At 37.6% G+C, this 18832-nt stretch overlaps 1 protein-coding gene across 2 annotated transcripts in view; it reads right to left on the bottom strand.

The window, feature by feature from the left end:
- Positions 1–259: 259 nt before the first annotated feature.
- The window catches only part of il1rapl1a (interleukin 1 receptor accessory protein-like 1a), a 125103-nt gene continuing 106530 nt past the window's right edge, over positions 260–18832 (bottom strand). Inside the window, exons 7-12 of one of the 2 annotated variants that reach the window (XM_046842462.1) lie at positions 15538–15670; positions 11238–11383; positions 10491–10637; positions 8243–8413; positions 5632–5676; positions 260–3286 (exon numbers count right to left, since the gene is read on the bottom strand). In XM_046842462.1, coding sequence (XP_046698418.1) covers positions 2571–3286; positions 5632–5676; positions 8243–8413; positions 10491–10637; positions 11238–11383; positions 15538–15670 — 1358 coding nt within the window. In that variant the 3' untranslated portion in view covers positions 260–2570. The remainder of the gene's footprint in view (positions 3287–5631; positions 5677–8242; positions 8414–10490; positions 10638–11237; positions 11384–15537; positions 15671–18832) is intronic. The other variant, XM_046842470.1, reaches the window with a different exon arrangement.

Genomic DNA, 18832 nt, shown 5'->3' with positions numbered 1-18832 from the left:
GTTTCAAAATTTATATATATATATATATATATATATATATATATATATATATATATATATATATATATATATATAAGCTATGTGTAGATATGTATAGGCCTTTATCACTAGAACTAACAAACAAACTTTGTACACATTATGTATACACTCACCTATATAATATTATTAGCTTATATTATTTGTTTTTGAAATGTTTTGAATTAACATTTTACAACAGTATTTAGAACAACTTAATATTACTCATAAAAGCATACTGACCTTTTAACAGTATAAGTAACCGAAATGGAAAGTTTGGTTTCACACACGCACACACACCCATACACACTACCATTTTATCTCAGCTAGGTCATAAACTAAACAACTTGGCTCTCTGATCTTTTTAAAGTTTCTGAGGGAGATTCCATTTGTAAGTCAGTAGTGATGTGATGTACTGTTACATTCAAAATTCTATAATTGTATTTCAAAAGAAGGAGGTCGAAAGTATTTTAACCGAAATATATTTCAAACATCTTAAGCAAAACATTATGTCCTAAAATGTAAATGAATCGCTTTATATGTATCAACAATATACATATAAAGCGAATCACTTACATTTTAGGACATAATGTTTTGCTTTTAGAGCAGATCTTTTTGCTGCAGGTAACTGAAAGCAGAACAGTGAAACAAAAACTAGCAAACAAAAATCCCATAAAACTGCACACAAGCGAAATAGAACTGAAAGTTGTAAAAGACTTTGCAGAACTGAGACTGTCAACATCTGTTTTAAAGGAAGAGCAACTTAATGACACAAGCAGGTTCTTCTCAAGGATCTTCATAGCCATAGTCACCACTGGTTCACTCATTAGGGGTAAACTTATAAGGAACAAACTCAAAGGCAATAAATTTAACAAACTTAAGGGCACTAAATTCATTCCAACTTCATAAACTCTTTATCTTTGTTAAGCTGTTTTGATGTCCTTTGTTAAAAGCACTATATAAATAAAGCTACATTTTATTGAACAAAACAAAAAATTATGTTCCTCACATTTTTTGTCATTACATTTTTTAATAACTATTGTGAATCTTACTTATGATGTGCTTTTTCGTTTACTTTATGTTACTATGTTTGTGTATTTGATTTACTATATGTGTCATCTCTTATATTTTCATACTCCATGGATCATACATTGCAAATATAAACAGAAAATAAAATTACAAGCAAACTACTGAAAGTGAAGGCTGTTTGAACACATTCTCCACTGGGAGGTACACAGTCTCACACTCACACACACACACACACACACACACACACACACACACACACACACACACACACACACAGAGTAGACTTTAGCATTTACTACACATAAACTGACAGAGGTTGGTGATTTTAATGCACAGTGACAAACAAAATGGAAACAGGAATGATTGTGCCTTTAGAAATATAAACACTTCATTTCAGTGGCTGTAGTGTTTTTATAATACATAGTAATATAAATATCCAAATCATAATACATATCAATCCTCTATGCATATGGATTTTACACAGGATTTTTAAGTCCTTTAAAATTCGACTTTGAGTTATTCAGAAAAAAAAAAAAGAAAGAAAAGAAAAGCCAAACATTGTATTTCATTAGGTTTTACCCAACTATAGGAAATGCAGTATACTATTACTTCCTAAATTAAGTTGAGGACATCAAGTTATTTTATTGTAGGTTGTACAAACAAAAACCAAAGTAGCAAAATGTATAAAATACCCAAAATGCACAAGTCTTTTTACCCCATGTCCTGGTGATGCTGTTATATATAGAGAGAAACAGCGTTCCATTTATAAAAATAGATTTCTTGTTTCTTAAAATACCCTTTATTATTTGAGGATGGGCTCCACTCCTTGCATAATTCTCTGTGATTTTTTTTTCCCTCTCACAAATTGTCCAATTTAAAATCATAAATACACATCATACAGAAGCTAACAGAAACTGACGCTTGTATCAACATGTTGAACAAACTGTCGGTAAAAACAAAAGGGTAAACATCTCATTTAGCCAAGCCCTAATTCAATGGCTTCACACTGTTTCAAACCGAAAGTAAGTAAAAATTAAGTCTAGTAGTACATTAAAAAGAGCATCAACTAAACAAAAGTATTGATATATCTTTTGGCAACAGAAAAAAAAGGCAGTGTGATGACACAAAGTGTACAGAGATCGGGAGAATGATGATGCTATGCGTAAACTGCAGACGTCTGTGCAGGACCCTGTTTCCATTCGTGTGGTGTGGCTGTGTGTCTCAGTTCACTCAAAGACGGCCCGCTAAGTTGATATGGCACTATTTTATTAATCCATTACTGTGGAGCTTTACATCCAGAGTAGCCTTAGTATGAGTAGGCAAATCCAGTGGACCGAAAGCCGGACACGGTAAGACTACGGTGCTTGATTAGAGCAAAGGCTGTTCTGTATATATATATATATATATATATATGTATATATAGATATCTATGTTTGGCCAGACTTCCCTACATCCCTATGAGCTTAAAAGGTTTTATTCCAGATTAGCCCATCTACAGAAGTCAGATAATCCTTGCTGCCTCTCCATCACCAGATGACACTGGAGATGCTAGTTTCACGGGGCAGCAGCGGCAGCATGGCATTGTTGTTGGCGTGTGGCTCATCCAGGCTATGCTGGCGCTTGGCGGTGGGCCACTGGCCGTTAAGCAGCGTAAGCGGCAGGTTGCAGTAGGTGGGTTGTGCTGGCAGAGTGCCTCCTGCTGCCAGTGGCAGCTCGTATTCATAGCTGCGGAAGTGCGCATGTTTCTGCCTTGCCAGCGAATGCGCTCGGTACGAGCTGCGCAGTGCGGCCCGAAGCTCTGGACGGGCTGGAGCCGCCGCTGTCGACGCTGCTGTGGCCACTGAGATTGCTGAAACGGTGTGGAGGTGAGCGAATGGGTTTGGCTCTCCTGCATCTACTGCGGGGGTCCTGAGACTGGGCTGTGGCCGGCGGCAGGGCATGGCATAACGCAGCTGCTTCCAGAAACGTGAGCCGGGCTTGTTGCTTCTCGGGCCACTCCAGCGCACCACGGTCAGAGACTTGATAGACTGCTTTAGCTCCTCGACCTCTTGGTAGTTGATGACACCACGCAGCTCGGCGCATTCGATCAGAATCACCTTGATCTCGCCTGACACTAGAGAGCTGCGAAGGCGGGACTCCATTTCGAAAATGCTCCAGCCACGACGTAGTACATAGCCAGGGGTCAACACAATGATCAGGCGCTTGCTCATCTCCACACAGCGAGTCACATCCTCAATATATGCTACGAAACAGAGAGGGGAAAATATACATGTATGTATATGTTAGTTGTATGCAACATTTTTGTTTGCTGTTGTTTCGGCTCATCCGATATCCTGTGCTAAGCATGATTCTGCTGTGACTACAAGTTATGCAATCCCATATTTACCCCTTTGTTTGTGTTTGAGAAGTCCTTCATGTGTTACCCACAGCAATTCTAAACAATTTCGATGTTTCTTTTCAAAGTTTGGTCCATCAGGAAGAGTAAGAATACTAAAGTGCTTACTGAAGCAAATTGATCCTTAGCTTACAGTCTGTGCTTCTTAAGTCCCTATGGTCTCACCTGGTCCAGCTTTTCTGGCAGTGTTCTACGTTTACTGATTTCATGAAAAGTCTAGTCAAGCTTGTGTTAGACTGAATATAAAGCAAGGTCAATATCATGTCAAAACAAGTCAAACCTGACAAAATAAAACAGATAAATAAAAGCAGTCCTCTTAGGGGTCTCCAACCTTTTGAAGGGGTATCCAACCTTTAGTACAGTAAGACTGGCTACTGGAGGGCATGAGGGTTGTTTGTATATATTAGAGGATCTTTCATTAACTTAATTAACAACAAATTGTTAGATTATATCTCCATAGCAACTGCATATGCATTTCATATATTACATATACTGTATGTGGTTTGGAATACGTGATCTGCTGGTAGAGAGGAATCAAATTTTCACAGTTATCACCATCACTTCATCTTTTCTTACCCCCTTCACTAAAGAAACTTTTAAGGGATGTTTAACACTCGGCTAACTGTTAGCTGAAATGGCACCATATGTAAATTTGGATAGTGGCTATTGTATTGGAAAAAATATAAAACATAAAATATTTAATGTCATATCTATAGACTTTTTCCACAGTAGCTTTTCCATGGCCTGATACTGGGATTGCAGAATGTATAGTGTAACATATACACTATATTGCCAAAAGTATTGGGTCAAAGTATGGTATGTGATTTTTGAGCATTGCATTTCACATTTAGTCCCAATTTGCTCTAATAATTCCTCAAATCTTCTGGGAAGCTGTTCCACTAGATTTTGGAGTGGGCTTATGGAAATGTGTGTTTATTAGCCAAAAGGGTATTAACGAAAGGCAGGTACTAATGTAGGTGAGGAGACCTGGGGTGCTTGTTCAGTAGGGATGAGATCAGAGCTCTGTAACAGGCCACTCAAGATCTTTCTCTCCAAAGCATGTAAACCAGATCTTTAAGGAGCTCACTTTGTGCACAGGGGCAATGCCATGCTGGAACAGGTTTGGGTTGGGCAAAATGTTATTATAGCGCATCAAAAGATGCCCTATACAATTGAGTGCCTTGAGCTTTGTGGAAACAGTTTGGGAAAGAACCACATATAGCAGGAAAGGTTCTTTTTATTCCCCAGTAATGTAATAAAATAGTATATTTTGAAAGAACACTGCAGGATCAAATTAATCTACAGTATATTGTTAGAAAAACTCTGTCCAAATAATCAAACATTGCTGAAATTACACTATAAACAAATTTTGAAAGTATTTATTTATTTATATATTATTTATTGGGAGTGTCATGTTTTAATATAGATTAATTTAATATCTACACAGTGATAGAACATAAAAGCTTAAATGGTAGCTACTTTAATCAATGCCAAAATGCTAATTTGTCACTTGATGTAAAAAAGTCTAAATAAATATATCAAACAAAATAAAATGTAAAATAAATGTCTCAAGAAACTAGACCCAACATACTTCAGTTCTACTTTTCAGTTAAGTCCACTGCCTCTTCACTGCTCACTGAGCAGCTTTCTCATCTCCTATAGCATCTGCTATTGTCTTGGCCAGTGAACTTCTGCTGTCTCTTTCAAAAGGTTCTATATTACATGCCATGTGGCATTACCTCTGTCATCCAATCTATCAAATTCAATCTGCTTCATGTCCCTGTGGAAGTCTCTGTCACTGATTGGGATCTATTACAGTATATAAAAGTTGTGCTCAGTCTCCTAAACCTAGTTTCTGGCCCAGGCTCTGCAATTCCCCCTCATTCACTCCCAGTTCCTGACCTCCACTTTAGCACTGGTCATTTGTTTATTCTCAAGTCTCATTCGTTATTCAGTTCAAAGCGCTGTCTCAGATCCTGTACCAGTCCCTGTCCCAGTTTAGCCTTGACCTGTCCTTTGTCTTTGTCAATGAAAGAATAGCTCTGCTTAAGTTTCATTTAAAAAGAAAGAAAAAAAAACACGACAAACAACATTAAAGACAAAATTCACACATTTAAGACACAAATATGGTGCATGAGTCAAGAGCATATGTGTGTGTAAGTGTGTGTGTGTGTGTCAGAATCAAACTCTACCTCTAACAAGCTGAGTCTCATCCTGGTAATGTTCACTGCTGAGACCTAAACATAAACATTCAGCTTTTCATACAACATGAACAAACACGTACATCCAATTATCGGATCACAGACAGTAAAAAACAAACAAACAAACAAAAAACCAATACACACAGAGACTTCACATGAACTGATGAAGGTGACACATACTCAAATATATAATGAAGCATATTTACATGTAATGAAATGTTATCTGATTGCTTAGTTAGTGCCAAAGAAACTTAAGGAGCAGAAACAACGCTAAGAAGTCAATCACGTGGTAGTTCTCCCAGATCAAGAGAACTTGGCTTTCCTCCTTTAATCTGTCAGGCAGAGTACATTTCCCAGGCTTTCATGACTACCATAAAATATTACACTACATTACACTGAAAATTGGGGTAATATAATATCCACTGCTTCCAAATACGATATTATACATACTCTCAGTAGTGTGCAAATCATATGCTAAAGCTTCTGCCGAAGTGTACTGGTTTAGATAGGTGTGAAATTCAGTAACTGCTTTATCACGGTTAGAGTTGCATTGAGTCCAGGGCTGTCCGGGACAGCACTATGTGTGAGTCAGAAGGCCAGTACAAGAGATAAAGTACCTCTAGTGTGGATACAGTGGCTTCCTAGGGAGACATTCTTTATTCTTTCACTCCAGTCATGGTCAACTGTCTCTAGCAAACCAATCAGTGCACAGTGACTGTCGTGTTATTCTGTGTCAGGTCTCCATAGACCACTTTTAGAGACTTTATAAATTGAAAGACTTTATTTGATGTTGACCACTGAGGCCTGTACAAAAGTAGCTTTACTCATATATATATATATATATATATATATATATATATATATATATATATATATATATATATATATATATGTGTGTGTATGTGTGTGTGTGTGTGTGTGTGTGTGTGTGTGTGTGTGTACTTTTTTAATCCACTGGCTCTGATGTATCACAATTTCAACCCTTCTTATAGTCCCATGCAATTGGATGTAACCACAGTAAAGCACACAGACTCACAAATATGGTTGTGGTTAATATTTTACATACATTTTGCAGAACAGGATGATAAGTGTAAATTGCTATACATTTTTTGTAGATACACTATATTGCCAAAAGTATTCACTCGTCTGCCTTCACATGCAAATGAAGTTGATTGAGTAACGTGATTCTTAATCCATAGGGTTAAGTATGATGTTGGCCCTTTGCAGCTATAACAGCTTAAACTCTTCTGGAAAGGCTTCCACAGTTCCACAAGTTTAGGAGTGTGTTAATGGGAATTTTGTATCATTCTTCCAGAAGAGCATTTGAGAGGTCAGACACCGATGTTGAACGTGAAGGCCTGGATCGAGTCTCCGCTCTAATTCATACCAAAGGTGTGTTATTGAGTTAAGGTCAGGACTGTGTTCAGGTCAGTTAAGTTCTTCCCCACCAAACTTACTCATCCCTGTCTTTATGGAGCAAGATTTCATCTTCATGTTGGAACAGGAGCGGGCCGTCCCCAAACTGTTCCCACAAAGTTGGGAGCATGAAATTGTCCAAAATGCCTTGGTATGCTGAAACATTAAGAGTTCCTTTCACTGGAACTAAGGGGCCGAGCCCAACTCCGGAAAAACAGCCCCACATAATCCTTCTCCACCAAACTTTACACTTGACACAATGCAGCCACACAAGCACCGTTCTCCTGGCAACCACTAAAGCCAGACTCGTCCATCGTACTGCCAGATAGTGATTTGTCACTCCAGAGAACATGTCTCCACTGCTCTAGAGTCTAGTGGCAGCGTGCTTTACATCACTGCATACGATGCTTTGCATTGCACTTGGTGATGTAAGGCTTGGATTCAGCTGCTCGACCATGGAAACCCATTCCATGAAGCTCCCTACGCACTGTTCTTGAGCTAATCTGAAGGCCACATGAAGTTTGGAGGTCTGTAGCTATTGACCCTGCAGAAAGTTGGTGACCTCTGTACATTGTGATTTTACGTGTTCGAACACTTCGTGGCTGAAATGCTGTCGTTCCCAATAGCTTCCGCTTTGTTATTTTACCACAGTTGACTGAGGAATATTTAGTAGTGAGGAAATTTCATGACTACACTTATTGCACAGGTGGCATCCTGTCACTGTACCATGCTGGAATTCACTGAGCTTCTGAGCTTCCATTCTTTCACAAATGTGTGTAGAAGCGGTATGCATGCCCACGTGCTTGATTTTAAACACCTGTCACCATGGAAGTGATTGGAACACCTGAATTCAATGATTTGGATGAGTGAATACTTTCGGCTAAAGAGTGTATCTTGAATACACTTGAATTATATATATATATATATATATATATATATATATATATATATATATATATATATATATATATATAGAGAGAGAGAGAGAGAGAGAGAGAGAGAGAGAGAGAGAGAGAGAGAGAGAGCAATGTGAACTTTTAATTATGAATTAGTTTTTTTTAATGAATTAACATTTTGCAGATTCTGGAGGTGCATGTATAGATAAGACCACAACCATACAAACAGGTAGACTGACAGACAGTCATTCACACAAACAATCACACATGCACACAAAGGCTGCACATACTGCTGGTGGGGATGAGATCTCTGTCTGGGATGAAGAGTTTGTAGCCATAGTGTTTCTCCAGAACATCAGGAAGGATCTCTAGAGCAAACCGTTCTTCGTCCTGAAGCTCCTGCCCCCACTGATCCATCTCCACTTTACTGTAGGACAGGTACGCATCATACTCCTTATGACCTGAGGTGAACAAACACAATGCCATATCTCATATTACGGAAAATGCTTAACATGACAAACAATTAATGTTCTTAAGCTTATTGTTTTGCTGAGATTGTATTTACATTTGTTTATTTATTTTGCTGAGATTATCTTCATAGACGTGCTTATTATGGTTCAAGTCCAAATCAATGATTGACACTTAATTTTGAAATTTTTGACCTTCTTTGCACATCTAAAATAAGAAAAATATAAATCATTCTTATAAGTGGATCTCATCAATTTTGCATTACCACTTGAAACTTCATTTAATGAGTTGGGATCAACTATGACAGGATAGGAGTTGGGAGTATACTTGCTACAAACAGCAATGAAGTCTCCATCAGTGAACAGCTGATAACTTAATAATGAAATTATAATGGATGAATATCTGGTGTCTCCCAGAGAAGGATGGAATCCTTTTATGTCTCATTCCTCTCAAGTATTTCCTTGCTATCTTCATCTCTAACTTGCTTGTTAGGGCCAAATTTATAAATTTCAAATGCATATTCTCAATCTATTTATTACTGTAAAACTGCTTTGTGACATTGTCCATCGTTAAAGATATATACAAACTCATCTGAATTAATATTCAGTTCTTAATTAGATCAATCAATGGGCTATAAGTGTTTGATCATTAGTAATGTCATAATTATGCCTAAACACATAAAAGACTAGCAGGAAGGGGCTGAAAGTAAGTGCTAATTTATCTAAATTTCTCAGAAGAAGAAAATGTCATCAAACATCACATGAGCAAGAGTGCACTTATAATGAATATTGGCATGTCTGTGGTTGGGCTGTATCTATACACAACTGTTCTAATATTCAGTTTAATGGCACAACTGCAAGTGTAAAGAGGCTTTGCTCACTGCTCACTACCAACTCAATAGGCCCACAATGTCCTGTAACGTTAAACCTTCATTTTAAAGTTGCATAAAATGAAATTGGCTTCCAAATCATCTTTATCTAGCAAGCTTTTATGCTTTAAGCCAAAATATATTTTCCCATATAGCATATTTTCAGATGATCCTCTGGTGATACCCACAGTGAAATATCCCAGTGTGGTTTTACAAAATGTAAGCACTTGTAGAACCTGACTCATTAGACCAGATTAGTGAATTGGAACTATACACACTGTTAAAGTCAACTGTACATTGTTAGTAAGTCAGTTCACTAGTAACTAGTGAATTAATAATTGTAATGAAACCAATTGTATATGTACAGTGGATAACTTGAGACATTTCTTGTTAACAGGCTAACACTTTGTAACAAAGTGAACAAAGGTCCTATTGTAATAACTAAGCAAGCTCAGGCATTTTGCACCAGAAGCAACGCATCAAAGATGTCAAGATATCGAGAACTTCTGCATTGGACTTTTCAAGTGAACACAGTGCATTGATTTCTGTACTTTCTCACTGTGAATAAACTTATCTGTAAACTTTATCCTGTTTTTCTCATTAATACTGTAGATGTCACATACGGTTTTAAACTGTGGCAACACTATGTTCACAAAAGTTTGTGCCACTCATTTGTATGTGCTTTTTGATCATCCTGTTCCCTTTTGCTGTTACAACAATCTCCACTCTTCTGTGAAGTTATTTCCCATTTTGGAGTGTGTTTGTGGAGATTTGTGCTGATTCATTTAGGTACTGACATCACATCCAAACACACCCTACACAACTGTATGCCTCAAACTTTGTGGTAGAAATTTGGGGAAGAACAACGTATGGCTGGAAAAGTCAGGTGTCCCAATACCTTTGTCTATATACTGTATGTGTTCAACAATTGCTGTAGGAAGGCTATAAATATAGGCTATAAATAAACCTAATTTTGCTGCTCCTAGTGCCTGCTCCTATTTTTATTTGGCCCAGAGAAGCCCTCTGTTTGGGTTTATTTATAGCTTGTCATCTAAAATTAATACCAAATCTATACCTAGTTAAGTACCTCGAACCAAGTTTAAGACACTTCCCATCGTTTCTCTCTCCAAACTGTTATGCCTTAGTCTGTCCATTGGGCGGCACTATTGAACCATTATGTCTAACATGCGGCCTTTGTTTACCTCCATCTGAGTCCTCCCCTCCGAAGTGATGTCTGTAGCAGAGCAGCAACTCGATCCTGTAGCATTTATACACAGAGAGCAGCAGAACAAGCAGCAGCAAAATGGCTCCTAATCCTCCAGCCAGCTCCATCGTATACATCAGCTCGACTGAAAGTGGGGAATGGGAGAACAAAAAACAAAAGTGACACAAGCCGTTAGCTATACCTGCTTTAACTCGTGCTGTTTTAAAGCTCCTGTAATTGTTTGCTACCCTGGTTTTACGTAGGTAGAATTTCTCCATGCAATATTATACAAATTGAAAGGCAGATAAAGATATTCTGCAGGAAAAGGATTATACTGATGAACACGCATTAGGATTTTAGATGACACAAAAATAGGCTTCTGCATTGCACAATAGATCTAGTAAAAAAAATAAAATAAAATGTCAACGAGGCTCAGCTCATAGGTCAGGAGTTCAATGAAAACGGAGTTACACATTTCAGTCCCTTTAGACCTGAGGGAAGTGTTGTGATGCTCATCAGCGAGCTGTACGTGCATGCACAAGTCGAGAGCGGAATATTTCAGATCTCCTGACACCGTCTCTTCTTCTAAACTGCCATATGAAGCCGAGATGAGAAGCCCTTAGAGCTGCTTGTGTTAAAAGAGAACGCTAAATGCTAATGCTTGCCTGAAGGAGACCCGCAGGAAGGTGATAAGGAATTAGAACTGTGTAAGAAATATATTTATATATATAGAGAGAAATATTACCTTGTTTGCTGATCTGTATGCTGGCTTGGCGTCTTCCATTCCCGTTCTCAGCATAACACGAGTAATTGCCCAGATCTCCCTCTTCCAACGAATCTATTGTCAATGTGATGGACATTTCCTGTTCTCCTAGGTGCTCTCTGATGGTCCTGTCAACACAGAGCCCAAGACAAGAGTGACACTTAAGAAACTCTGATGAGATCTCCCTTTTCCGAATAAAGCTTTAGAATGACATGTTGTGGTGGTCAGGGTTGTAGTTTAAGACCTATTTCTCTTTCCCTTTGTTGAACACCACTGTTCAACTCAAAGAAACTATATAAGATTCCAAAAAAAAAAAAAACACCCTTCTCACGGCTGAATAATTTGCTCAAAAAACCTTACAAAATGCTGATTTTGCCGGTCTATAATTAATGACAAATGCATTTATTTGCGTTATTAATCTAATTTTACGCTCACATTTCTCCTGCATTAACCAAAGACAATCAATGGCGAATTGATTCAGTTCCAGCCGTGGAAAAACCACTTTGCAACTCATTAATTACTGTTTGTTATGGTTGTTGCCACCCAGGTTGATTGTATAAGCTTTCTCATATCGCACACCGGTTTTGTAAATTGGGTATAACGGGAAAATCTGATGACTGATGAGCTACTGAAACATAATGGGCACCAAGGGGCCAAGCAGATACTGTTGTCCTTTTTCAACACTGTTCACTCCAACAATAGAAGTCGATACCGGGAGTCCAGCAGAAAGCTGCAGGATGAGCTTTATATTCGGAAATCTATATCTTGGAAAGATACCAAACGCCTTAAGTTTTTTTAGATGCAGTCTCAGAAGGCATGTTAGAGAGATATTGCGTGTCACCTAAACAGTTCAGAGTAAATCGGGTAAAACAAGAAAAACAATATATAATCCTTCTTAATATCTGTAATAAATCCAGAATATGCAAGACCACTGGTGTGTCAGGTTAAGCAGAAACCCTGCTAGGTCAAGCTGAAAGAATAATTTTGGCGCACAGTTGAAGGAAGACTAAATAGTTCGATGGTTACTTATTCAAATCAAGATCTCACCGAGATCAAATGACATTACATGTAATGAGCAGCTCGTGCTCAAAAAGCCACAAATGTCACAGAAATATTACTTTTCTCGCATAAGGGAATTCACAAATGTCACGGACAATTACATTACACATGGGGATATTCAGATTTGCATAATATGTCATACTAAATAAACACAATCGAATATGAATATTTTCTAGTTTTCATTAAAACCAGATTGTTGCTTAACATTTGAAAAGGTTCTGAATCTGAAGGAGGGTGAAATAAAAACGTTCGGCATCTATTCTTCTAAGAAAACTTCTACTTATGTCTTACTCGTGCCAAAGTTATAATGAGAGTCCGTTGCCATGCAGTGCTTGACAGCAGTATTGAAGGGTTTTTTTTTTTTTAAGCACGTCTATTCGACACCCTCCACATCATCATAAAATGGAAGACGGCTCTGTTTATTAGAAGCCTTTGGCAATGTAAGAAACATCCTGTCAAAAGATATCAAAAAAAGCACACAGGGGAGAGCAGGGTAAGATGAGCTGAGGTCCAGAGTTATGATGATTTTAGAAATGGAGTAGCAGGAGCAGTTACAGATAAATTACTGTTTTATTGGTGTACTTGCAAACTATCATGTGGGTGCTCTCTCTCTCTCTCTCTCTGTGTGTGTGTGTGTGTGTGTGTGTGTGTGTGTGTGTGTGTGTGTGTGTGCCTAACTGTGGCCTATACAGCATAGCACTTTTATGTTTAAAATTAACTAAATGCTTGCCCTACAACTCTTCTATTTGATGTATTGAAGTTTTTATTTTTATTATTTTCCCCTAAATTCAAAGTCAAAATAAAGTAGTTAGACATAGGATTCTCTGGCCTAATTTATTTTCATCTGTTTATTGGATTCATTGGATTAATTTATTCCATCAGCATTGTTGTGTTACAAAGTGAGATAAAGGCAGATGCACATAATGAAATTTTTAATGCAACTACACAAAAAAGATTGTGTTAAAAACCCCTACAAATTTACATGAAACATAGACAATAACAAAAAATCCCAAATGACAACGACACCCATGGAAGGACAAAAACAATATAATGAGAAAACACAGACTCCAGAAGTTAAATAGTGACACTAATTAGGTGAAACAGGAAACAGGAGTGTGTCCTATGTGTTGCATGTGACTTGGAATATACAGCTACAGTGCTGCAGGTTCATAATCATGACAGACCATCCATCTTAATTTTCTGACCCTTTAACAAAAAACCATAAAACACTTTTTATTCTCTAAGATGCTGCAGAGTTGCTATATGTTGTTGTATTAATTAACATATCCCTGTAAACCTGTGCAAGACTATTGAGCAAATATTTAAAATAATACCGTTCATTTGAACTTGGCTATATGTCATAATGGCCCCAAGTGAATTGTCATCAAGGACACTTAGAAAAATAAAAAAATACCCTCACCACTAGTTCCACTTGGGTGGAAAATCTGTAAATAGCCCCCATTATAGGGCAGAAACTGTGCACTTTTGAGATAAAGGCTGTCCCAGACTGAAGGCAGCATGAGTCAGCTGTCTTCTAAAAGACCTTATTTTAGCCACATTTAACGCCAGCCTCGCACATATCCCCAAAGAGATGCTGCTGCTATTATTAAAAAATGCTTTTAAAATGTAGGTTAACTTCCTGTCTCAGGATGTTTTTTTTTCTTGGCTGTAAAATTACATAAGTATGTGCTTGTCAATTAGTCATTCATGTAATTAAATTAAGCTAGGAAGAGTAACGCAACCTGGAAAGCATGGTATGTAGAGAGCGTTCAGCTTACTATTTACTACCTTATTTACAGACCCAGGCTTTTCCTTTATCTAAGGTAAATGCAATATAAATCCATTTCTGCCACATATGCAGTGTAGCATTTACATGAAGCGTTTACATTTACGGCATTTAGCAGGCACCTTTATCCAAACTTATGATACCATCAGCCTAAAAAACTTTTAAAATAATTATAGCTCATTTTTTTATTTTTAACATTTTTATAAACATAGACAAAGACAAAACAAACCACGAAAAGTGTTAGTTTAAGTGTTTCAGGAAGAGGTATGTCTTCACCCATTGCTTGAAGATAGCCAGTGACCCATTCCACCACTGTTCTCTGTTCCAGAACAGAGAAGAGTCTTGATGTATTCTTCCCCTGACAGAAGGTTTGACCAGTCGAGCAAAAAAAATAAACATATACACCGCAGTACAAATACCAATATAAAATCATCAGCTGTTAACCATTAATACCAGTACCAATTTTTTCTATTATATGCATTCTCATCAAACTTTAAAAGAATTGTGCAGAAACTTATTTAAATTGAAATGCTCAATGACATCCTAATGGTCCCTATTGGAGTCCAGTGGATTCCAGTGATTTGTGAGTTGCCAAATGGTGCTCCTTACTGCTCCTTAATTGTATCCACTAGACATAACCTTCGCCCAATAAAAGGCAGCAATTTTTCAGAAACCTACAGGGTTATACATTACAGTTGCTAGAAAAACAATACAATTCCCAATCAAAACCATTAAAACCATTACAAATCCTCTCAGGGTTTCTACTGTGTTTGTTCCAGCAGGGGAAATAATTTATACAAGTAATTTAACATTACAGTATCATAAATGTGAACATGTAATAAGCTTAGTCACATATCCACGACAGACCACTTGTCCTCTTTTCCTGCTGCTCAAGGCTGTCGGAGAGATGGCATACGCTGCTGAAGGGAAGGTCATGGCCGACACTGCCAAAGCTGAGAACTCACCCACTTTCCCTTCTGCTAACTGCCCTGAGCATGTTAGCACACAGCAGGCCAGTGACCTGATGAGGCTGCCTGCCTTTCCCATTGTGGGAAAAGAAAAGTCAGGCCAGAAATACTATACATTATAGGTAATTTTCTCGTTTTGAAATCGACTTTATTCTAAAGCGTCTCCCAGCACGGGGGCTTCATCTAAGCCCACAGAAGCAGTACTCTGTCAAGAGTCCTAATGGCAAATCTATTGCCACTTTTAAACAAAAATTCAATTCCAAGATTTCCATTTTTTTCTTTATTGTTGTGTGATCTGGAATTTGTTACTGTATTTATGTTTTTAGTGGAACAGTTGATAGGCCGTTTAGATCAACTCACTTGGCCAAATTCGAGCAATCTGATGTTCTCTTTTCAAGCATTTACCATGGTTTACACTCTCTAAAGTGTGTGATCTACTGTATAAATGGTCTAAAGTCGGATCTCCCACCTGATATCACTCTCCCGGATGCGACTCTGGTCCATGTCCTCGATGAACTTCTCACCCTTCATCCAGTACACGAGTGGGCTGACATCGCCGCTGTAGCCGAAGAATGCGCGGCACGTCAAATTGACCGAAGCTCCTGCCGAGGGCACGCAAAGACACATTTAGCATTCACTCACATGCGCTCAAGTATCACATCAGACCTGTGCAGAGTCAACATCAAAGACACCATGCTTGCACGCTGGCACGGATGATGGAGGTGGTTCTCCAAGGCATTGTCAGTGCCACCGAGGTGCCTCTAAATGATTAAAAATTCCAATGACTTTTACGCCTTGTTGTTCTCGCTGATATCTCCATTTTTTTCGAATGCACCGAGATTCGCCTCTGTTGTAATGTGCCGGGGTGGAGATGTCTACTCTTCAGAACTGAAGCACTCAGGTGTTACACACTCGTCTAATGAGGTCAAGCTCCGCAGCTCATTAGAGACGCTGTGTAGAAAGCTGCTTTTAGACTGGCAAATTGGATTTTTTTCCCACATGTCTTCTATGCATCTGATGTTTCCTTTCAATTCTAATCTGCAAAAACTTGCATCTAAGATGAGCTTTTAAGTCTGGGCAATTTTTTCTTATTTCTTTAAGAGCTCTACCAGCCACTTAACCTCTCTATATACACAATACATACAATTCTTTTGCACAGGCACAATATCTTCTATATCTTCATATTTTCTTTTATTTGCATTGATCGTCTGATCTTTTTACCAATTATATCAAGCTTAACTTCACTCTGAGCTTATCGATGAGTCTGACTAACATGCATGCCTTCCTCCACACCCCCGCTCCCCTCTCCCTTGGGGGATGATATTGTGTGTCAGCAGTGATGTCAGGAGCATCGGTATGTACAGTTGAGAAGCAGTGTTCAGATCTCACTGGGCCAATCAGGGGCCCAACCTGCCACCATCACTTAAACCTCTAGTCAGCTCTGTGACAAGCAGGCACTCATTAAAACTCTACTTTCCTGCTATATGGGCAAAAAAGCTTGACTGGTGAGCTTCAGGGAGAGTGGGCCTGGGTATACTGGGTGCATGTTGTGTTTAAAATGTATTTAAATGGGTCTATTACACTGGTGTTGAACAGCGTTTTGCTTTCAGAACAATTTCATTTCTACTGCTTTCAGAACATTTTTTACTTTAACTGCTTTTAGAATGGATTTATTTCTACTGTTTTAGGAACCATTTTATTTCTACTGCTTTTAATATAAAATTTCTACTGCTTTTAAAATGGATTTATTTCCACTGTTTTCAGAACCATTTTATTTCTCCTGCTTATAAAATAACTTCTTTTTACTACTCTTATTTGTACTGCTTTCAGAACAATTTAATTTCTATGAAACATTTTTATTTCTGCTGCTTTTATGTCTAGTGCTTTCAGAACAATTTCATTCTATTTCTACTGCCTATAAAACACTTTAATTTGCACTGTTTTCAGAATGTTTTTTATTATTATTATTATTTATTTCTACTAATTTTAAAGGTTATTTTTCTATCATTCTATTTCCACTGTCTTGTTTCATTGTTTTAAAACTGTTTTGTGCTTTCAGAATGATTTAATTTCAAACTGCTTTCAGAATGGTTTTTATTCTAACATTCTATTTCTATTGATTTCAAAATGGGTTTATTGCCACTGCATTTAGAATGGTTTCATTTCTTTATATATATACACACATACAGGATTTACACCATAGTGCTGCTGCAATCTAGAAAATGATTGCTCACTTCTAAGCTAATTAAAGCACTAATTGATTCTTCTTCTTCTGATTCATTGTTGTTTCTAATTAACAGAGCAGTGCACTCCGACGGCAACGTGTTGCCTTTTTAACCAAGAAAGACATGATCGAATATTTATTCATATTTATAAAAAGATTTTTTTTTTTTACAAATCTTACTTGCTTTCTTCAAAAGAGAGAACAGGCTTTACAGCTGATATACAGCTGATGTAATATCAATGACTATTTCAGCTCACCAACCTTATACTTTACAACTATAAATGGATAAAAAATAGACAGTGTGCTTCAATTAACATTAGTAAGCACTGGCAAATTTGCTTAGAGGAATGAAATAATTTGTACATCTTGTTCTTGGTAAATAGTCAACTTTTGGGGCACATCACACATCCATGTCATTAGTTTCTGTACTTTAATAGAGCAACGCCTGTATTCCTTTAATATTTTGCAATGTAAATTTCGCTAGATCTGTCATATTCTTCAGCTCATTTCTAAATACACTTTTTAATGGTTTTCTGTGTGTGTGTGTGTGAGAGTGTGTGTGTAACTATGCAACTATGCAACACAACAAGTAGCATATGCATCAATGTTGGCAGGAAATTGGTAACCAGAGAACACACTAATTAAATGTGTGAAACTAGCCTCTACTTTTCATTCCAGCACTGCTGTTAGACCAGCGCAGCTTCCACGTGTATTTTATGAAGGACACGTTTTAATTAACTTTTAGTTAATTAAACACAACTTTCAAACCAACTCGATAAGCTTGAGGTGCTTGTGGAAAGGAACATGGGCACAAGCTGCTGCTATGGACCAAATGGGCAATAAGATTACACTATTTCTACACTGTGTCCAGAACTGGTGCCAGCCAAATACACTTAAGACAATTGTAAATACAATGACCCAAACCTTTTCCAGCATCACAATGCCCCTATGCAGATAGCAAACTCTATGAAGATATGCTTTACATTGTTTGGAGTGGAAGATCTCCTGCTATAGAGTTCTGACCTCAACCCTACTGAACACCTTTGGGATGAACTGGACTTTCTAAATCAATCTTCAATATAACTACATGGAATGGAAATCTGAGTGTCAAAATTGTGGTGAAAATAGTAGGTTGTAAAAAGAGGAAGAGCAACTGTAGGTACGAAACAGAGACCACTAAATGAGGTTTACACCATAATGGTTAAACAATGATTTGATTATTACAGAGCATTCATTCCATCTCTGTACTCTCAATGCCAGTTATTCCCTTCAAGGTGACGCTTTAAACAACCACAGATGAGAAAAAATATGTATCCATTCTCATGTGTGCCGATTGCTGTTAGAATATCAAACGAGTCTAATGTGTGTGTGTGTGTGTGTGTGTGTGAATTTTTAATCTAAGATTTTAGATTTTTTTTATCCTGATTTTTTAGGGGGTTTTATTGCTTGGTGAAGCCAAGGGCAATTTTCCATTCCATGGCCAATACAAGTATTGGAATAAAAAATGTACATAAAAAATACTATTTATTATTATTATTAT

Source organism: Silurus meridionalis, chromosome 3 (assembly GCF_014805685.1).
Source record: "Silurus meridionalis isolate SWU-2019-XX chromosome 3, ASM1480568v1, whole genome shotgun sequence".
Lineage (NCBI taxonomy): Eukaryota > Metazoa > Chordata > Actinopteri > Siluriformes > Siluridae > Silurus > Silurus meridionalis.
The sequence above is the reverse complement of the archived record's forward strand: the minus strand, read 5'-3'. Positions and strand labels throughout refer to the sequence as shown.